General features: G+C 36.5%; 1 protein-coding gene across 1 annotated transcript; it reads left to right on the forward strand.

Annotated features, from left to right (window-relative positions):
* Positions 1-1,942: 1,942 nt before the first annotated feature.
* On the forward strand, positions 1,943-19,211 carry LOC6043973 (F-actin-capping protein subunit alpha). The gene is given in 4 exon segments (XM_038262220.1): positions 1,943-2,508; positions 4,691-5,366; positions 17,007-17,252; positions 17,255-19,211. Coding segments are annotated over 3 exon segments (870 nt in total). The 5' UTR covers positions 1,943-2,508; positions 4,691-5,119; the 3' UTR covers positions 17,632-19,211.
* Positions 19,212-23,806: the final 4,595 nt, after the last annotated feature.

Consider the following 23,806-nt stretch of genomic DNA (forward strand, 5'->3'; position numbering starts at 1 on the left):
TTTGGCCTAGTTTGACAGCTACCTCGTTCCCACGTTTTCTGTGGGAGAGAAAAGGAGGCGAATACTTTATGAAAATCATACCTGTCAAAATTCCTAGCCTCAAAATTTTGTCGCGATTTGCTGCCACAGTTCCAAAGAGGGTCCTGAATACCAATGACGAACTGACGTGCTACTACCCCATGCACATTTTCGGTTATGGTGCTTTTTTTAATGCTTTTTAATGCTGAATACAAAAAAAAAAAAACAAATAGCTCTTGAGTTTTTTAACAGGTCGTACAGTCATCCCACAAATTCGGAACACATTTGTGGTAATTTGTCAACAGGATGCAAAATGCAACTTTTCTGTCGTCCCTGCTATTTTTAGGACCTTTAACAAAAAACCTCATTTCAAGACTATTTTATCCAGATCAACAAAACACTGCCTCCATATTGCCTGTTCCATTATTGTGGGATGTTAATGGCATTCTTTAGGTCTCCAATAAGCTGTTATCATCAAAACAATCGATAGTTTATATAAAAATTTGCTAGAATTTAAAGAAATCGAAACCATAAATTTCTACTTTGCCTTCCCGGTGCTTCGGAAGCCTATGACAATGTCAGACAACACAGCAAACGTGCATCGATTGGTTTAAATGCAAAATGCTCTAAATATGAGTTATTTTCTAAAAGTAATTCATTGATTTAGCACGTAGTGTGCCATGAGAAAACAACACCAGGTGGCCCTTAGTATTGAAGGATGAACCAATCATGTTTAAAAACAGATGCGATACAGCCGCACTTCAAATTAGGCTTAAATTATCCTTAATATTGTATGCCAATGATGATTAATATCAACATTTTCAAATATTCAATAATCTTTCTTCACAAAAACTGGAATATCTCAGCTCAGAGTTGATGAAACTTCAAAGTTGCTTAGACGAAAATCTTCGGCGGAAAATTTTCTACAAAATGCATGTATTCTCACATATGAGGAAATTTTTGTGTTCAATATCGAGGGAAAAGATTGAAAAAAAGTAAAGCAAAAACTCGTATTTTTCGACATAAAAGCTACCGGGAAAGTGAAAACAAGGTTTTAAAAGGCCAAACCGATACATTAACTTGTTTATTGGACCACAGACCATCATTTAATGGTATAGGCTATTTGAAATTTTAAAATTTTCCATTTTTCTAAGCAGATTTTGTGAAATTGTCAAAAACTGACTTTTTCAAAAAATGCCCAGGGAACGTGGTAAACGATTTTTCCGAAAGTTTTTATGTATGAGAGAGTTGTTTCTAACATGATTTTCTATCATTTGAGAACTGAGCACATTGAATTCCTCGACTTCGTGTTTTTTTGGGACACGCTACTATGACATATTTCAAGTGAAATGTTTCGCATTTTTGGTAAACTTATAATTTTATTGTATTAAATTGTTTTGGCATTAACTACAGCGTTCAAACAAACTTTAAATGAAAGTTCATGTTGGAATTCATCAAATAAAACAGTTTTGACATTCACAATGCGAACTTATATCCTAATAATTGATAAAACAAGATGAAGTGTCCGGCTTTCGAAGCGTCCGGGAATTCGAATCATGACGTTATTCGGCTCCGTGGCTTAATGGTTGCGGCTTCTGCCTCGAAAGCAGAAGGTTCAGCGATCAAATCCGGTCGGTACACTCGAAATTTAGAATCATGAATTTGAAAATGAATCAGGAGGGATTCGTGCTAACTCACACCTTTGGATTGATGGTCTGGGACGCTAAGCAGTCGGCCATCAGAAGGTTAACACTCTAGCAGTGATTTGATCCGTATACGGATATATGCTTTGTTATGCTTGTCTTTACCCTACTTCTGTCAGATTTGCGTTTAGACGCAGACATTTCCTAAAGTTTGAATACTTTTGCAGACATTATATGATGGTCAATCGACATTTTCTGTAAAATCATCTGGCATCGCTGGACGGCAGACGTGGTGATGTTATGTTGAAGTGCAGAAGTTTGATTGAATAGTTGAGCCACAGACAGCAAAAGCATAAAACCTCATTGGGAGTTGGCAAATTCGCTTGAACGAGAAGTGCTTGCAGTGATCAATGAAAAGACGGTTTTGCGTAGTTTCATTGACTTTTTCATGTGATTTTTTCTTATCGTGAGCCAACTACGGCTGAGTGTGTGTGCTACGTACGTACGCGTGTGTGTGTGCGTGTTCGGTTCAAGCCCAGTTTCGGGGTGTGTTTGATCCGTGTAGCTGCACTTTTTCCGGTTCTGAATGGGTCGAAAGTTTTCATTGAAGTTTGCCTGAACCATTTTCGGTGTATTTTAATTTTTGCATTTTGTTAGTTGAACTAGGAAAAAGAAATAAGTGAGTGTGTATCCCACAACTCCAAAAGAGGAATTTCTTTTTTTCCTTGTTGAAAATAAGAAAAAGAACAAGCTCACATCAGCTAACGGAATAAGAAGAAGCGAAACCAAAAAATTACTCATCGCATTCACTGGAAGTCGGTGTGTTCATTCTGGGAGCTCGTAAGAGGTGAGTGCCAGAGCGGGGATAAACAAAAGGGAAAAGGGTTGCCAGTTGAGCGGAAACAAAATGTTGTGAATGAATTCGCTTTCAGAATCGCAAAACCTCTGCAGCCTTTGTGCCCATCATAGAGTTATCTAAGACCGATCTCACGCACTCTAGCACGCCATTTGTTTTGCTGGCTGGTACAAAATTTAACCTCAATCTTTTTCGTGTACGTACATGCAATACATGCGCACGTAGATAACTTCCTCACTACATACTGTAAAATTACACTCAAGAACTCATAAGTTAAGATATACATTATTCAGATGGTCTTTATAACTTTATATCTGCTCTTTCGACTCAACATTCAAAATCAAATCTCGAGTTTTTTTGAAAAGGTCCAATAAACCAAATTTCCAGTTTTTGCTTTTTGTGTGTTTTTCAAACCGCCTTGAGTCAGGGGTATCAAAAAACACCCAAAAAGCAAAAAATGAAAATTTCGTTTATTGGACCTTTAAAAAAAAACTCCAGAAATATAGTTTTTCAGAATAATTTTTAAAGTTTCGCTTGAAAAATTCTATTTATTCCCGATTTTTGAATTCCTAACCTTGAGGAAAGGCTATAAAATCATTTAAAACATGAACTTCTTCATTCGACCTTGTTGACGTAAACCTATCGACTCAGAATCAAATTTGGAACAAATGTCTGTGCATGTGTATGTCTGTAAGTCCGTGCACCGAAAAATATACACATGATTATCTCCGGAGTGGCTGAAACGTTTGGGTCTCATTCGATCCGTCTAGTTAACATTATGATGTTTAGAAATGTACTTCAAAAGTTATACTAAAAATACGATTTTGGTCAAAGTTACAAAAAAGGTGGTTTTTGCAAGAAAACCGGTGTTGTTATAAATTTTTAGATATTTGAAAGACCTTGCCTCAAACATCGAAGATTTGACCCTATCAAAAGTCACTTAAGTGTTATTTAAACCCATTTTGGAGGCCATGATCTCAGATATTTCGATGAAAATTATGTGCAGGTCAATCATGTGACTCGTCGTTAATTTAATAATTGAAATTCCTTTCAAATTAGCCTAAAACATGAAAGATCTGATAACCTTATATCCTATAATTAAGAAAGATATTTTCGATTGTCCCAAAAGATTGAAGTTCTGGCAATCCTATCAAAAGGAATGAGTAATGAAGCTGAAATTATTTAACATTTTTAAAATATTATCGTTACTGTGCGCTTTCGTGACAAGTCTGTACTATATGCAAAATTGCAAAATTGTCTTTAAATGTTTTTCAACGGCATTTTTGATCAGTTGCTTTTAATGATTATTTTGGTTAACATAAATTAAAGTTGTTACCTAGGTTGTGTTACGATTGGAATTCTTCAATTCAATGAATACATTTTTTTTATAATCTCCATCTAACGACTAGTGCCAAACTAGTGCTGTTGTTTCAACATATCTTGATTTTTGTGCGTGCAGTTGGCATGGGTTCAATCCCAGTCGGCCCCGGTTGGCATATTTCGAGACGTTATATGACTGATCACCAGGCTAATATCCACTTTTGTAAAAATCGAGATGTTTGCCCCAGTAGTAGAAGCTGTTTAAATGCAGCACCTCATACTTGAACTTCACTAAAATATTATTTAGTTTTGGCTGGCGTTGCGTTCACCATTCAAGCTATCGATCTCCTTGATCTGTGTGAAGTAATTGAGTCTTGTAAAGTAATTTTATATCTGAAAATTTTAATTCTGAGCTTTAAAATGATCTTCAAATATTTTGACTCATCGGGAAGGTCTTTTGATTGCATTTCCAACGATAGGTCGTATACTGAATCCGGACATAATTTTCATCCAAATATCTGAGACCAAAAAGTTTATGAGAAACATTTGAGTGCTCATAACTGTTGATGGGGTTGTCAGATCTTCAATTTGATAGGTTAACCGAGCTCCTCGCGAAGATGGAGCTCTGGGTCCAGCCATGTTATTTGTATTTTGTTACTTATGTATTTATGATTAATTTTGTTTTATGTGTATACAAAATTTTGTTTTATGTGTATACAAAAAAAAAAGTAGATTTTTGGTGGAAAAGCCACCAATTTTCTGCCTTAGAAAAGTAAATAAATAAATTCAATTCAATCTCAATTCTCAGCAAAATTTAATTTTAATAATTTTTCCCTTCATTTTTTCCCCCCAGAACTGGTACCACTGCCAATCACCACCCCATCAGAGCACAGGGAGGAGGAGTGGGAGCAAAAGTGAACTCCCGTCAACGACACTGACAGAAGTGAGTGCCTCGAAGAAAGGAGGTGAAGCGAAAAACGACACACGAATCTTGTGCAAGTGTCAAAAAGGAAGAGGCTGGCTGTCGGAACAGAACAGAGGCGTGTGAAAAGCTCTCGGATTTGGCCCGTAAATTCCACACTTTGTGGTCGTTAGACAAAACAGTGGTGAGCGTGTTTGTGGTCCTCCCGGGGGAATCGGTATTAGCTACGTGGTGTGGTGATAAGTTCGGACGGAAGGAAACGCAGTGATAACAGTCGGGGTCTGTGATTTAGTCAGCAGCACAAAACTGCAACAGCAACAACAAAAGTAACAGCAGCAGCAGCAACAACATCCGAAGAAAATGGCAGATGTGGATGATGTGATAAGTGACCAGGAAAAGATTCGGATCGTCAACGACTTTATCCTGCACGCCCCGCCCGGCGAGTTTAACGAGGTGTTTAACGACGTCCGGGAGCTGCTGAATGACGACCGGCTGCTGAAGGATGGCGCGAGTGCGGCCTGTTCCCAGTACAACAAGGACCAGCTCACGCCGGTCATCCTCGAGGGCTCCGAGCTGGCCGTTCTCGTCACAGAGTTCAACGATCTGGGTAAGTGCTGCCTCAATGGGAAGCCCACCACAATCTTTCGTCAACCGGCTGCGGTGTCGGTGGCCCTTTCTCCTGAAGTGAGCGAGGAGGAACACAAGAAGCATCGTGACGAGCAGACAGGAAATTATTTATAGAATCCTTTTTCTGTCGGACACCACCGTTTGGACTCGACTCGTGTGATTTCTTGTGGTCTTCCTTTGCGTTGCAGAAAACAAAACACGGGCGGCCGCGCCACTGTTTTTTAGAATGTTTATTTTTATGGTGACACTTACTAAAAATGTCGTCCGCGCTGTTATCGGCATCGTTGACGTCGTTTGTCCTCGATTTACTCCGCCAGATTAGCCGTCGGTCGGACAGCGACAACGGCCGACGACGACGCCACAATGGATAGGCGAAAGTCAAACGCAGGCCGCTTAGCGTAGTGGTGTTTCTCCGCGGATTGGCCTATTTTAAAGCGTATTAAACAACTACTGAGCCGCGGAACGGTTGTTGTTCGCGACTAAACAAAGGAACCGTTCGAGTAGAGTGATGGTGGGAAAGGTGGTTCGATCGATTGGGACAACATTTTGAAACAGCTCGAAACAAGTTCTGGCCAATACCAAATTGTAGGATTTCTTAAAAAAATAATCAGCTGTTCTCGCCATGCAATATAGATGATCTGATAACAATAAGCCAATACATCAGATAAAAATGCGCTGAAAGCGAAGAATGGTCAAGATCGTGTTTCTTTAAATTAATATTTTTAAAACTGCAGTATCTTCAAAAAAAAAAAGTCTTAGGAATCAGGGAATGGTCTGTCTGTATGAAGAATTTAATGGAAAATTGTCTTACAAGTTTGTCTTTGAGATACAGCAATATTCTAATTTATCAAACTTTTTTCACTTACGGCCTTGTAGGGAGCGTTTGGTACGGTATGTCCACGCATTCTTCCTCTCCTGTAGATTCTGTGAAATGTGATCCGTTCCTCACGATGATCGAATCCTCACTGCAGGAAACATGATAAAATAATTCACCTAATTCTGTTTTACACGATTTTCTTGAAAATATGTGAAATATTTTGCAGTTATTTCCGTACTATCATAAATAATTTGATGTAATATTTTTAACATGTTCGAAGTTTAAGTTACATAAATGTATATTTAACCTGTCATATATTGAATTTTTATTATGTCAAATTTTGAACAAAATTCATTTCCGGAATCAACGAATTTGGAACATTGTAAACAAACTTAATTTTTATCGAAGTGCCTATACAAAACGGCGAAATGAAATGCAGATTTCCATATCCATTATCCAAAAAATAGTTTTTTGAAGTCTTTAAACAATTTAATTATGCATACCGAGTTCAAATTTGCCACCAGAAACTCAAACGCAGTATTTTTAAAATTACGAAACAACAGTTTAGGGAGCGTTCTTTTAATACGTTACACAGTTGGGGGGATGGGAGGGGGGGGGGGGGGTTCGAAGGCCGTGTTACGCTCCATGCATTTTTTTTTGAATTTGTATGAAAATTTTGTTACGAGGAAAGGGGGAGAGGGGGTCTAAAAATAGATTTTTTGCGCTAAGTAATGAAAAAAAAGGACGCTCCCTTACTACTTCAAACCCACAGAGTTGAAAGGTATGCCAGTTATTGTATTATACTTCGAGTTTTATGAACACTTAATTTTCGTCTCAGAATTCCGCCCCTTTCTCACGTTGTTTCAAAAATCATACCTAGAAATGCAAAAAGTATATCGAGCCAAACATTTTATTAGGGCACAAAACCAAAACGTAAACATTCGGGATTGTTCCACTATTCCATTCATTAGTACACTCTCTACATGCCCTTCAAGATTCAGATTGATAGCAAACAATTTCCTATTGAAAAAATCAAAAACGCAAAAGGTCATATAACAATGTTCACTCCAAACTAAACAAAAAGATTAATTGGGCCCTTTTCTTTTTCGTTAGTTTTTCGTAGTTGAGGAACTTTCTATGTTATAAAGTGAACTTTTCATACATTCTTAACACTAATTCACTTTTAAACAAAGTTTGATTTACGTTTCACCAAGGATTTCTGCAGAAAAAAACTTCGTCGAAATACAATATTTAATACGGTCCCGCGGCTGCTGTTCAGTACACTTTTGAAGAATTTTTATGTTTCACATACCTTATCTTCACCATTCGATCACAAAACTTCACCAATTATTCCGCTGGATTCCTCATTATTTCTAACTAAACAAAAGGGCCCATAAACATCATTCAAAACAACAATCGGGTGACAGCGCTTTAGTGCCCTTTTAGTTCTCTTCGAAATTGCATTCAGAAAGGGCCCATTATGAACAACAGTTGGAAAGTTAAAAGGGCCCAATAACGTTTTTTTTTTAAATTATGAGTTTTATTGCGAAAATCAACAAAAATTAAGAAGCATTTAAGCAGAGTTGAGGATAATGTTGTGTTTTATCGTATCATCAGTAAAAATACCATCAGTCAAGCTTCTTTTTTAAATAGGAATTAAAACAAGTTGTCCACTTTTTGCAAGCGATTTTCTCGAATCGCGGTTTTTGGTTTTGTGCCCTAATGAAATGTTTGGCTCGAATATGTATTTTTTCAATCCTAGTTCAGATTTCAAAGAAAACCCTAAAAGTTCTAAAAGTGTTAAAAGTTCATCCATTTGCCACTAGAATTTAAAGGGTTTGCCAAAAACCATAACTATTTTTTTAATTAAAATTTTCAAATGCTAAAATTCACTAGTTCTTAATTCTATATTTTTTTAGTTCTTGAACATTTAAATTCATAAGTTCTTAAATTCTTAAACTTTGAAAATCTTGATTTCTTAAATTTCTTGAATTTTTAAAATTGCTATTTTTTATGTTCTTGAACTATAAAAGCATAGACTTTTGAAATTATAGAATTCCCATATTCTATTCTTTAATCTATTTTCCAATCATATTCTCTGATCCCAGAAATTCATTACAATTTCTAAAATTTCAAAAACTCCGAAATTCATAAAAAAAATTAAAGAATCTAAAATTCCATGTGTTAAAACAATAAAAAGTAAAATTTTTACTCTTTGAATTTCGAATTTTTCTTTTTATATTATATATATTTTTTGCGAATGCTTAATTTTTTTGGCGATTTTTAAATGTAGTTCTTTATTTTCATTTATTTCCTGTTTTTATTCTTTTTGGTTTTCTTTTTTTCATACTTGTTTTTTTTTTCGTATTGAGCAGCACGATTTTTTTTCGGAAAACCGAATCACAAAAAATATATATAATGGAATAAGATTTCAAAAGGGGTTAAGCGCTTGATCGGTTCTCGATCAATTTACGACTTATAAAATTTAAAAAAAAATTTGAATTGATCATCCGCACAACTTAAAAATGCTCTTTACTAAAAACAATGAAACATTGATTTGTTTAAGAGAAAAAATCAAATATGTGTTAGAGGTCACGATGGCTGTTACGACGTATTGAAAACTAACCTGAGTATTAAGAATATAGATTTTCGAATTTTCATCGAAGATCTTTTCGGATAATCAAACTACAGATAGATTGATTCGTTGGGTAATCGATCCTGGAATATCCGGCCTACTGGGATAAGTTTATTGAGATTTCTATCTAGTTAGCATAGCGCCATCGATTTTCCAAGTCTGATGAAATTCTACTTTCCCATAATTTCGCTGAAGGTCAGCGGGTGTTGGATTGACAAATCTAGATTTCCAAACTATGAAGTATCAAATCGATAGTTTTATCCGTTTTATCTGACAAAATTTATTTGTAAAGTAAAGAAAAACCTGTCTCACATTCAATTGAATCAATGAGTAATATCTGAAGCACAATTGCAAGGGCAATGCAGGTCGACCAATTATTATTTTCCACATTCCAATCGCACTGAGCAATTCGATGGGGGGCTGCTACTGCTAGGTTGTATTTATGTGCTGATCACACCCGTGTGTCGTTGGAAATAAAAATGATAACATCGAGGCACACCTCGGTCGATACTCGTCGATACTACATTTTTTTGTTTTTTAAGCCTAGTAAAGGAACTTCTACCCTAAAACGTCTATTTGGGGAGGCATAGAAAATTCATTAATCAAAATGGAGCAAAATAAAAATACCGAAAACCGCGAAAGTAACTGTTGTGCAAAGTCGAGCTTGAAGCATCAGTTTGCACAAGTGAATAGCGCACACTCTTTCCGGCAGTGTTTTCACTTTTACTTCAAGGCTGTCGGCGGCGTTGGGGCTTCTTTATTAGACGGTACAGATGATGATTCATACAAGTGTCCGATTGTGACTGGCAGCAGAGCGCTCTGGTTGATTGTAATCAGTTCCAGAGTAAGTTATGCTGCCAGTACTTGGATCACATTAGTGTCCACAACTGTTGACGGCTTCAAGAAGTATGAAATGTCTGTTTTCTTGAAGGGAAACGAGTTGGCAAGAAAGCCTTTATCAAGACTTACATTTGTCTCCCATTCGATGATCTTAGTTCTACGTCACAACATCATCTACGGTTCAGAAGTCGGTTGAGATATTCGCATCACAAACGTGCAATCGTAACCGGATTCAGCGCATAGGGGTGAACTACATTCCGCACAGTCGCCGACGGTCATTAGATAATGTCAGCCAGGGAAGACACAGATGTCAGGCAGCTAAATTAGTGTCTACGGCTTTGCTTGCACAGATAAAAAAATATTTTATTTTTTTCCGAGTTAAGTTTGAAGTAAAGTTAAATTTAAAAATAATCAAACCTAACGCAAACCAAAGATTTGACTTACGTATTTTCACCGGTGTCAAGACTACAATGTAGCGAAAGCGCCTTTAAGCAAATCTTGGTCGTATGTGCAACAGACTGACCGCGATTGAGCTTTCACTTTCGTCAGCAGCCGAGAGATTCTTCTTACATCATCAATACAGTTTCAGCGACTTGGTGATGTGTGTGCAATGGTTCGTGTAGTGCTACCGAATTACACACGCGAGATCCTCAGCTGTGAAACCCCAATAATCCCAAATCCCACCTGCTGTTCGGACATCGTGCTATACTTCCGGACTGCGTTAGCAGCATACCTTTAGCATAAATCAGCGACTTTGATGTCGAAGCGCTCGCTAACGTTCCTGATACGTGCGCTTTTTCGTAGAGAGCCTCACTTGCTGCTGCTGCTGCTGGTACCAGCTGGAAACAATGCCATAAAAGGCAATAATAAACACTGGCTCTGGCTGGTTGGCTGGAAGGTGGTTGGGGGGAGAGTGAGAGCAGATGACGCTGAGCTGTGACTCGTATCGTATCGTATGGCGTAAATGTAGCGTACGGACGGTTTTGTCTCCATACCATTACCGGCTTGAGCCTCGTAGACATCACGATTCACGATGGTAATGGAAGTGATTTGATTGCGAGCAGTGGGTCAACAACACTTATGGTCTCTGGGCAGCATTTCTGATTGACTTATTTCGATGCCAACATTTCAAAAAGCATCATGTACAAACCATGCGTTTTGAGAAAAACGCATTTGAATGTTAAGCATCAATTTTCAATTACCATTTTTATATAAAAGCAAAATAAGATGTTCTCATGATAACAAACGATGAAAAACGTTGCTTTTGTTGATACTTGATCATCCATATTCAATAAAACATTATTTCCGTAATTTTATTTGAGAAAAACAAACATAACTTCTTTTGAAATCACCAACGTCGATATCACCCTGCTGTCACTGAGGGGGGCGCTTTGTTATGATTCGTTTTTCTTCGCCAAATGTACATGGCGCTTTTTTCATGTTGCTTTTTTTTCGTCACGAGGTTTATGTAGCCTTTTGTTTGACAGGTTGACAGGGCTATACTGCCGTTTTACGGCGATATGATGTATACGCCATTTTGGTCATTTTCAATTTTATTGTACAGTCTGATAAAGAATCTTAAAAGCTACCTCCTGACGAAAGAATTTTTCAAAAAACTGCTCTGGGGCCCATTTTATTAAGCAAACAAACAATGATGTATACGCCAATTTTACTCATCATGATGTATGTATACATTGAGAATTGATAGAAGTCAAATTCAATACTGTTTGAATGTTGATTTGAGGTTTTGGGACCAAATCAAGATTGGGCAATATTTTATTACATTATTTCGATTGAATTCTTAAGGGGACGTCCATTAGGCATCATCCATAAAGTACGTCACGTTCTGAGGGAAGAGGGGGGTTTTGAGAAAGCGTGACGTTGCGTGTTAAAAGCATAGGGAAATCGGGACAAAGTGGGTTGGAGTAAATTTTGGCTGATTTTAATGTGACGTACTTAATGGATGACACCTTATCCACATCCACTTAGACACTTTTTTGAAAATTGAAAGACCCGCCCACCTCCCTTGCTGACAATTGTTCATGCAAAAAATGTGTTTATGGAGCATAGAAAATCGCTAAGGGAGCGTTATTTTATTACGTAACGTAAAAAAACGGATTTTTTTAGACCCCCTCCCCCCCCCCCCTCATAACAATATTTCCAAACAAATTTAAAAAAACATGTATGGAGCGTAACACGGCCTCCGACCCCTCTCCCCAACTGCGTTACGTAATAAAAGAACGCTCCCTAATACCTCCCCCTCCTTAAAGTATCCACGTGGACAATGCATTACGGGATCCACTCAGCTATCAAAATAGCCAGCACAAAAAATAAAGCCAGCTTTGATCGAGCAATGTATACATACATCATTGGGCAGGAAAAGTAGTGATTTTTTATTGCTATTTTTTCGGCCAAATGATGTTTGTGGTTTAAAATCGTAGAGAATAGGAAAAAACAAGAAATTTTGCAGGGGCCACATTTTTATTGTACCTTTTAACAGTTTCTACAGAGCAGACCTCAAATTAGTCATTTTAAATTGAAAAAATGAACAAAAACAGAAAATCGTGTCTACAGTAGAATCACCTCAATGGCGTATACATCATATCGCCGTAAAACGGCAGTATATAAACAGGGACTGCTGATGGCAGAGATTTTGTTTATGTTACTTTATTTAAAATCATGATTAAACAGACTTTACTGAAGTAACTTTTGCTCATTTTTGGTGGAGAAGTAGCTTATTAGAAGTACTTTCAGAATATACAATAACCCAGAAAGTGTCACAATGTACATGATGCCTTTTGAAATGTTACCGTCGATTTGGAGCTGTTTTGTTCGACGCAGCAACGGTAGATTTGGATCTTTAAATGGAAATCAAACAGAGTTCGGAAACGAATTACTGGTGATGCGCCCCAGTTGACGGCATAACTTTTATTTTATTTAATAGCATAAAATGTCAGCTGAGCGATTCTTTCAGACGTCGGTAATTTTGACAACTGTCCAAATGCAACGAAAATATTCAAAAATCTGTTTCTTGGGAACGGATTTTCTGATCGATTTGGTGTCTTCAGCAAATTTGCAGGTATTCCTTAATCCCAGTTACACTCTAAAACAAATATCCCTTTATAAAATTGGACTTTTCACAAAAATCAAATGAAACGCGCAATTTAGTGAGCACAGCACTTTTTCAGTTCCTTTTAGGGTCCTAAACAACTCCCCAAAGCAGAGGCGTCGCGTCCACCTGTTCAACCTGTTCATAGGACAGGTGGATCATTTTGATTTCTTTATGAAGAAAAAATTAAAATATGTTCATCAAAATAATTGAACGAACATGCCAACTCTTCTTAGAATCATGGAACAGCCAAGCGCATTCGTGTCCATAGAGCTCTCAATGAAAATCTAACGCGCACTGAAAATCCTCCCAAGCAGCCACCAACCTGTTCGGATTTCTCCATGCACGAGTTCCTATACAACGCATCCAAAAATACACAGAAAGCCGCCCCTATATGTACACGCTGGACGGTATGAATGTGGTAGTTCAGGGTGTGCATGAAAGCTTTTGCACAGTCGACATAAAAGCGCGCGAGCCGAGACGCGAGCAGGGAGAGAGCAAAGTTCAATGAGAGAGAGAAAAACTGCAGATTTTGCTCTCTCCCTGCTCGTGTCTCGGCTCGCGCGCTTTTATGTCGACTGTGCAAAAGCTTTCATGCACACCCTGAACTACCACATTCATACCGTCCAGCGTGTACATATAGGGGCGGCTTTCTGTGTATTTTTGGATGCGTTGTATAGAAACTCGTGCATGGAGAAATCCGAACAGGTTGGTGGCTGCTTGGGAGGATTTTCAGTGCGCGTTAGATTTTTATGAGAGCTCTATGGACACGAATGCGCTTGGCTGTTCCATGATTCCAAGACGATTTGGCGTGCTTGCTCAAATATTTTAGTAAAACTTTTTAAATTGTTATAAATAGTAGAACGGCATGTTACTTCAAAAAAGCGTTTTTAATTGAAATAAAGTAATAAATAGCTCTGTCAAAAGTGAGCAAGCAAGTTCATATCGACAGATTTGCAAAATAATTTGGAAGAAAATAGAACGAAATCTTTAACCTACCAAGCATACAATAATTTACTTCAAAAGTTATTTGTACAAAAACAAAAATCAAAACAAAGCTTAAATAAGCTGTCGTAATAATGTCTAATTGGTTTGAATTCTTGAGTTTTGATCGTTTAGATTTTTTTTTCGGAAAATTTTATAAAGAGATGTTTTTTATTTTATTTTATGGATTTATATTGAGATATGAGACGCAGTAAAAAAACAAAAAATCTCAGACTTTTGATACTTAATTATGGCAATTATTTTTTATTTGTGGCTATCAATGCAAAATTTGTTATATGCTTAAAAAGCCCATTTTGAAAATCAATGCAAAAATAAAGGTTGAACGTCCAATCGATTGCACGAGTTTTTGTTAAATGAAAATTTTTATTATCATCGATATTAATTTTTTCTCTTCTAGTTTTTTAGGGAAGTTTTGAAGAGAAACGTAATAGTAGTTTATGCAACAAGTTGCAAAAAGAGGATTTTTTCAGCACGAGTCGTACATTTATCCAACGAGGTTCACCGAGTTTTTTTTATGGCCTAATTGTTTTGGTCAGGAAACTAGAGCACGTGATTTCAGGATTAGAATGGTCAACATCCGGAAGGTTTGCTTAGTGAGATTTGAAAATAAATAATGATTTTTGCTCTAATCTAATCCAATGGAACATAAGAGAAGTAATTCTAAAGAAAACTCCAGGGAAAAACTTGTGGTTGGATTACGCCTCATTTTTGAGTTTTGATTTAGTTTTTTATTCATTTACAAAACAAGCTAATTATAGAAAACTACAATGTAAAAAACATTTCAATTTTACACTTCTTAAAGGATGATCATTGCTGTAATTTGAAAAAGATACTATTTCAATAAAAATCATGTGATCATTAATTCTCACAACAATATTGCTAACATCATCTAATTTCTCTTTATCATGTATAAAAGATATTTTCTAAATATAATTGAGCTAAAAAACTTGAAAATTACTGAAAAGATTGTTTGAACAGGTAAACATTTTGGCCACGCGTCGCCTCTGCCCCAAAGTTTGGGACCGGTTGGTTAAGAGAAACCCCGATTTTTGGAATTTAATATTTATCAAATCCACGTTTCATACTATATCAAAACCGGACTCATATTCGGATGCTCTGGAATGTGCTCTACAACTTTGCCGAAGAGAGTATGGTGGTAGCTTGCCCCTAAAAAAAAGATACAGAGCAATTCTCTGCCAAAACTGGAAATGGATTTTATTTGTATTTTTGATTTGGGTCAAACTTTGTGGGGGCCTTCCCTATGACCAAATAAGCTATTTTGTGTCATTGGTTCATTCATACAAGTCTCCATACAATTTTGGCTGCTGCCCATACAAAAATGGTATGTAAATATTCTAACAGCTGTAACTTTTGAGTGAATTTTCTGATCAATCAAAAACTCAATTTCCCAAAATACGTATTTTTTGGTTTTCGAGATTTTTTTATATGTTTTAGGGGACAAAAATCCGCAACTTTTGAGCCATAGAGAAACATGGTCAAAAAATCTGCCGCCGAGTTATGAATTTTTGAAAAAATAGTGATTTTTGGAAACATCGAAATTTCATGCAAAAACAAATTTGACGTTGTTTTTCAATGCAAAATTGAATTTGCAATCGAAAACTACTTTACAGATTTTTTGATAAAGAGCTCCGTTTTCAAGATATAGCCACCGAAAGTTTGATTTTAGCGAAATATTTGCAGTTTTTCGATTTTCAAAAATAGTGACCATGAGCGACCATTTCTAAATTTTTTTTTTTTCAAGTTCAGAAAATTTGCTATAAAATTATCTAAGAGACATTGAAGATTGGACCTCGGGTTTCTGAGATACAGCCGCTTTAAGAAAAAGAAACACGAAAATTGAAGTTTTCTAAGTCTCACCAAAACAACCCACCATTTTCTAATGTCGATATCTCAGCAACTAATGGACCGATTTTCAATGTTAAAACATGAAACATTCGTGAAATTTTTCGATCTTTTCGAAAAAAATATTTTGAAAAAAATTAAATCAAGACTAGCTTTTTAAATGGGCGTAACATTCAATGTTTGGCCCTTTTAAAATGTTAGTCTTGATTTAAAAGATGCGCAAGGATCTGGCCTACACGCCAGTGATGTTTTTGGTGAACGCATTGGTGGCCAAAGTGCCTCAAAAATAGACATTTTTGAAAAAAAGTATTTTTAAGGGACCATCCATAAACCACGTGGACACTTTTATGGGAATCTGTTACCCCCTTCGTGGACAATTGTCCATACAAAAAAACTTTTTGTATGGATCGTGGACAATCGCCATAACCCCCAAAGTGTCCACGTGGTTTATGGATGGTCCTAACGGGTTAAATCCCATTTAAATTTGAAGGGCGGAGCGCCAGCTCCTGTTACGTCCAATCAAGCTCATATTTGGGATTTGGGCTCAGTATGCCCACCGGAACAAACCCCTGAATGCCCGCCAAAATGTCATTATTGTTACACTCTAATATCCATCATGCTACTATCAAAAATTTGCAAAATATCAATACATTTATAGAAAGAAATCTCAATTTTGAAAAAAAAATCAGCTTTCCCAACTTTCCAAATTTTTAAGCAAAAGGTATCAAAAAATGCTTTATACGTTGTTACAGATTTTTTACATTGACAAAATCACATGAAACAAGTAAAATCGTCACATGAAACAAGTAAAATCGCTTTTACAGATTCAAAATGTTTGGTAATTTTTAGTAGAAGTTTAGTTCTTAGCCCGGGATGGGTCTTATCTTAGAGAGTTAAAGTATGTATCATAAATATAGCGAAAAAATCCATAATCTGCAATTTAAAGCAAACAAGAATAACCTGGAAATCTTTCCCTTCGGGAATCTTTCAAGCAGTCTGAGTGGTTTTCCAGTTGAATTTTACACGTTTACATTCGATGAATCATTCAACAAGCGAAAAAAACGGTTCTTCTGCAATGCCACACCGCGCCTTACGAAGCAAGCCAACCGAGAGACCATGACCATACAAACTCAACACCGCTTATCTTAAAGTAACTTTGCGTGGACCACGTTTGCTCTGTTATCAACGCCTTGTTCGTTTTATGCTTCTTATTTTCTTTGGGTGGGTTTGATTCGAGCTGTAATGAAATTGTAGACGGTTGTACTCTCAATTGAGTCATCGTGACTCACGTGATGTGAAGCCCTACCTGTGCTAACGTTTTGTTTTTGTTTCGCTCTCCCTTTTTTTCCAGGCGGTGGCCGGTTCCTCGACCCGCGCTCCAAGCAAAGCTTCAAATTCGACCACCTGCGCAAAGAGGCGTCCGATCTGCAGAACGCCGACGGGGACCTCATCTCGGAGCAGTGGCGCGCCATGCTGGACATCGAGGCGCTCACGTACAGTGCGAACCACTACCGCAACGGGTCGTGCTCGGTGTTTGGGCGGACCAGCAACGGCCAGATCACGTTGAACGTGTGCATCGAGGATCACCAGTTTCAGCCGAAAACTTCTGGAACGGACGGTGGCGCTCCGTGTGGGCCATCACGTTCCCGGCTTCGGGCAGCGGCGGTACGGCCGAACTGAAGGGGCTGCTCAAGCTGCAGGTGCACTACTACGAGGACGGTAACGTGCAGCTGGTGTCGTCGAAGGAGTTCCGCGACACGGTGGTCATCACGAACGAGGCCGCCACGGCGAAGGAAATCATCCGGGTGATCGAGGAGAGCGAACACGACTACCAGACGGCAATATCCGAGAACTACCAGACGATGTCGGACACGACGTTCAAGGCGCTCCGGAGACAGCTGCCCGTGACTAGAACGAAAATCGACTGGAGTAAGATAGTGTCGTACAGCATCGGGAAGGAGCTGAAAACGCAGTAAGGCAGAATGCAGGAGGAAGGTGTGTTTAAGGTAAGTGTTGTGTGTGCATGGCCGGGAAGCAGAATATCCACAATTCGTGTGGGCGAGCCCGCTGGAACACGAGGGGGAGGGAAACTTCTATAGACATGCACCGTTCTATAGAGGGAGCTGATGGTGAGAGCTACGTGCAACAAAACCGCGAAACAATTATAACAAATTTAACTAATAATTTTCAAAAACAAAGCAAAAAAAAAACGCGAAAATCAAGCAGCAAATATTCGAAGCAAAACATCGTCTTTTTACAATAAACAAGCAACCACATTCAAACAGAAACTCTTTACACAACTAGTTCGCAAAATCAATCGTGAGACCGTTGAACGAACGCTTTCGAGAGATAACATCGCTGTAAATTCATCGCTGGGTAGGGAATAATTAAAAAGGGTAAAGTGTAACCTCTAGTGACAAAAAAAGAAAGAAAAAAATCAATTATATAGAAAAGCAAAACTAAACAAAAAAAACTCACGCAAAACACGTATTAGAACTCAACTCAGAAACTCGAATTCACCGACGTTTGGCCTGCAACATAGATAAAGCAAAAACAAATGGAAAACACTCTTTTAGATAATGTTAGTCAGACACACACTCTCACGAGTTCGATGAATTCTTACCACCTTGGAAAAAGGACAAAACTTTGCAGTAGTAGCAACTTTATTAACGCGCTCAATAGATTAGTTTTACCCTCGCATCTTCCCACACACACACTCACACACAAAACAAACAAAATTTCGCTTGGAGAATGGTTTTCCTCTTCTTTGACCACCCCCTCTGTGAACACCCTGCTCAAACGAAACGGGCTTTTCTGCAATCTTATCGGAAAAAGGCGAGACCGGTGACAGGTCTCACACCTTGCCGCGGCGCGATTAGATAATGAGTCGATTCTGTTTGCCGGCTGCTTCTTTATTTTACCCAAGTTTGACATTTCCCGTTCAATACTGCCAATTTTAACGCACTTTCTATGCGAAGAAATACTCTCTCTTTTCTGTCTACAAAGTCTGGGTTTTAACTTTCGACGACCATTCTGCGCTGACTTGGTTTTTAGAAATTGAACATTTTGTCGCTCGAGAAATAAAAATAGCAAGAAATAAAAGGTTTACCTTCATTCCACGAACTGAACAATTGTGGCAAAATGTGTGATAGAGAGTAAGGGAATTAAACTTGAATCGAGAAACTAATAAAATTCGAAAACAATTATCCAACGCAGTTGAAACACATTACATTGAAAGATAGCAAAACAAACCAATCCAAATAGGCTCCGAACACAGAGACGACGAAACATGTTCATTTGGTTTCCCGTAATCGAACCCCTCCCCAAACCTTGGATATAGTATATAGGCGAACAAAAAAAAAATAACAACAGAGTAAATTTAAAAAAACACTTCCTGAATGGGATAGAGATTGAGGAAGAGGGCGGTACACGAACTGAAGAACAAACAAAATGGAAAACTGTTTGAGAAGAGGACACACGCAGGATAACATTTAAGGAACTAAGTAACGAAACATGAATGAAAAAAAGAAACAGAATTACACACACAACAAAAAAATACACGCATGATAAAACTTCAAAACAATGATTGAATAACGTAAAAAACCAACAACATATTTAACATGAGCGAAACATTCACAACGGACGCATTACGGTGACGTTTGAATAACGACAGCAGAATTACACACACGCATAGACATAAAGAAAAACACACACACACACACAACCGTTGAGTAATTATGAGGTAATTAATTCAAAAAAGAAAAAAAAAATGAAATATGAACGAGAAGAATGCAAGGAGACGACAAAAATAACTATATTAAATTGAAAAAGTAATAAAAATAATGTATATTTAATTATTATTACATATATATGAAAATTAAATAAAAATTCATATAAAAAGCTAACGTTTCTGTAGCTTTTCTTTAAAGATATCCGAAATTCCCCTAAAATTGATTATTATCAATAATATCAAATTTATTCACATTTTTTTTTTTTCAAAGTTTAAGGCTAAAATTCTTAGTGAATTGCTAAAAGTGACCAAGAATATTAACCTTACTTTTAAAAAATCGTTTGAAAATTTCTTGATTTTTTTTTATTTTCTTGCGTGAGAAGGTGAGTCAAATTGGTAAATATTCATACGTAAGAAGAATCAACATAATAAGTGATTCCTAACATTCTTTTGTTACATACTACACTCAAACCCCGATGGTTTGACATCAACTGTTGTCAAACGATCGGAATCACTTTTTAGTTTGACACCCCTTTTACACGGAGTTCACACATACTACCAAAAGTTTGTTTTGATAGTGTGCGTGAGCACCGTGTAAAAAGTGACAGTCCGTCACTTATTAGTTTGACTTTGATCAAACAAGGGGGTACAAACTAAAAAAGTGTCAAACGAAAATGTGACCAACCACCGGGGGTTGAGTGTATTTTATGAAGTTCTGTATCTTTAGAAAGATTTTTCTGATCGATTTGGTGTCTTCAGCAAAGTTGTAGGTTATGATTAAGATTTTTTAGTGAAATAGGTAAAAATCCCTTTTTTATTTGACTTTTTATCGCTGAAAAATGAATTTCCAAAAATAAATATTTCCAGAGATACGAACCATTAAAAAATAGCGTGTTTTGAAAATGTAGAAAAAAAATTTTTTTTTTCAAGCCAATTGAATTTACAATCGGAGAGTACATTACAATTTGTTTTGGTAAAATTTACCGTTTTCAACTTAAAGCCACCCTTGAGTATAAATTTTCAAATTCTTTTGTTTTTTTGCATTTTAAAAGCACATTCAATTTTTGTGATTTTTTTAAATTTCCTGCAATTTTCTGTCTCAGAATTTCAAAATTGGACGATTAGTTTCTGAGATAGAGCCTCACAAAGAATCCGAATCGATGAAATTTTTTTTTTCTTTTTTTCAAACGGTCATTTCCAACGGACTATTGTTTTGTTTACCTAAATGCCAAAAATAATTATATCAAAATCTTAAAATCAGGCATAACTTTTGTGAAAGTCTAATACTATAGAATTTTCCTGATTTTTAAATCTTGAAATTGTTTTTATTGAATATACATCAGAAAGTTTCATTTTTCAACATTGAAAATACAAGCAATAGTTTTTGAGTTAAATGAAAAACTCATTTTCCTCGATTCGAATTCTTTGTGAACGAGCAATTACACTACCGCAAACAAACTCGCACTTTTTCGTGTTTGCCAAACTCGCAAACAAGGCAAATGTTTTTTATTAAAATTTAATTAAATTAATTAAAAAACGGATAATGTTAAAATTTCCCAAAAAGTAATGGCATTATACTTTAAATTGAATTTAAAACCTTCTCCCTCCCTCTTTCTATATTTGAAAAAAATGTCTCCACCCATCCTTTCGGCCTTGGCCAGGTCTGAGTTGGGACCATTCATAAACCACGTGGACACTTTTTTGAGAATCTGTTACCCCCCCCCTCCCCCTTCGTGGACAATTGTCCATACAAAAAAATCTTTTTTGTATGGATCGTGGACAATCCCCATGCCCCCCCCCCTAAAGTGTCCACGTGGTTTATGGATGGTCCCGTTACAAAATTTTTAAATAAAAGTAGTATCGGCCTAACCTAAAAGTGACGGTAAACTTCACTGATATTACTTCAGCAGGGAAACGTTAGCAGGGAAAATTTTAGTTCTCGTATTGGCCACCAGATGGAGTCATTGAAATCCAATTTCCCTGCTCACTTCACATCGTCAGCAGGGAAAAAAATTGTGAAGGCAGCAGGGAAAGTGAAATTTCCCTGCTAACGTAAATAGGATTTTTTAAACTATAATTTTTATCGTAAATGCAATCTTTTCAACAATATATTTGCTTTGATTTATTTAAATAAGTTTTTACGTATTTCAATGCCTTCGAATTTGAACAAATATTTTCCTGCTAACGAATCAGTTACTGAGCCAGAAGAAAATTCATAGTCATGGATCACAAAAATCAGCGTTTTCAAACCAAAATAATAATTTAAGTGTAAATTTACATTCAAACTTTTATACAAAGGTACTCAAATATGTTGGTGTAAAATATTTTCAAATCATTCCTGTTCTTCAAGTGTTCAGCAGTGAATTCTATCATTGGGGCGAGCTTATTATTGTAATGAGCATTTTCCTTGCTAACTTCACAGTTTTTGTCACAGTTACCAAGCTTTTGTTTTTTTATACAAGCTAAGGTCTATGTAGAACTATTTAAAAAATAAATTAGTAGTTTGTATTTAATTTTACACTAGCTTCTTCTGACATTTAAGTTTATTTCTGGCTCAGTAACTTTTACGTTATTTATGATGAAAAACATACATCCGATATTAAAGCTTCTCCTCCATAAGCTAAATCAGGCCTGACCAACCCTTTTTGCTCAATTTTTACATTTTTGATCGTCTAATTAACAATTGTCAACATTTTCATGATTTGTTTGATGGAATCGATTCTCGTGTGACCAGCGAACATAACTTTGATAAAAGTTTGAAAAAAATATACATACTAGTCACTTTTATCTTCATTTTTAAGTCGAAAATCAATCCGGCTCGCGGGCCAGTTAAAAAAAACTGAGATTAAATTGCATTGATATAAACAAAAAATACTGATTTGATCAAATCAGCTGGAAATTGTTCAAATAATTACCGCTAACGTAAGCAGCGAAAATATAAAAAAAAAACGTTTCGTAAATAGTAGGCAAATTCTTAGAGATTTTGAGTTCCTTCAATAATTTCTTTACTTTTAATCGCTTGACATTAGAATGTTTTTTAGAGCAATTTTACAAAAACTATGGAACATTAAGGCAAAAACTCCTAGCGACATCCATTTGAATTATTTGAAATTTTTTTTTTTTCTAAAGTTAAATTCGTATCTCATAATTGATTCTTTTAACTGAAGTCACGGACGAAATAACCCTGCTTACGCGTTCCAGAATTGATTGATTTTTTTTCAAACTGAAGTCCCAAACAAATCAAAAATGTTTTCCCTGCTAACGTAACAGTTTACTGGGCCAAGTGTTACTTCAGCAGGAAAGCGTAGGCCACGCCCCACAACGTTGTTAGCAGTGAAAAAGTGAAGTCAGCAGGAAAAAATCTGCTTATTTTTTTATGTTTTCAAAACATATTGGGGCATGATATATTTTGTGGCTTTCATGTTTTCAATTAGATAAATATATTGCTTACAAAATAATATTTTCTTGAAATTTCAAAAACAGAAAAAGTTTTCCTCCAAGAGTATCAAGGCGATATTTACAATGCGGATTCAGTGGCAATGTTATTACTTAACTAATGAAAAAATGATTCATGTTAATGTTAAACTACTACCGTAATCTGGGGTGAATCGGGACTACAGTCTGAATAGGGACAGCAGTTTTAGAGCACTTAAAGCTTTTAAATTTGGAAATGGATGTACACATTTTGTTGGCCTGACTCTATTATAACCGAATCCAACCAGAAAAATCAAAATATTGTGCTCCAACATTAAAACTGCTGTCCCAATTCGCCACATGTGTCCCGATTGACCCCAGTTTACGGTATTGGTTGATTTCCCTAAGGTATAGTTTGGGAAAAATATCGAATGCAATTGAACTCTCAAACTACCGCATATGAGGTGAAAGCTTTGCCACCATACATGGCCCTGTAAAAAACATAAATCTGCGGTCTTCACAGCTATTTGCCCTGCTGACGACGTTGTGGGTCGTTTGCGGGACGTACGTTTTCCCTGCTGAAGTAACACTTAACTCAGTAAACTGTTACGTAAGCAGGGAAAACATTTTTGATTTGTCTGGGATTCACTTAAAAAATTGATTCTGGGACATCTGTCTGAAAAAAATATAAATATAAAATAGAAATGTAATTGTTTTGAAATAAAATTCTAATACCAAGCGGTTAATGATAAAGAAATATTTGCAAGGAAATCCAAATCTTCAAGAGTTATCCAACCAGAAAAGATGTGATATTGTTATTTCAAACAAAATATTTATTTGAGTTAACGTAATGTACTTTTATGAAAAGGTAGTAAAATGTGCTAGTGTTTAATCAAACAGATACCTACTCATTTATTTTTTAAATAGTTCTACATGACCTTAGCCTGTATAAAAAAAAACACAAAGCTTGGTTACTGTGAAGTTAGCGAGGAAATGCTCATCATAAT

The sequence above is a fragment of the Culex quinquefasciatus genome, chromosome 3 (assembly GCF_015732765.1).
Source record: "Culex quinquefasciatus strain JHB chromosome 3, VPISU_Cqui_1.0_pri_paternal, whole genome shotgun sequence".
Classification (NCBI taxonomy): Eukaryota; Metazoa; Arthropoda; class Insecta; order Diptera; family Culicidae; genus Culex; species Culex quinquefasciatus.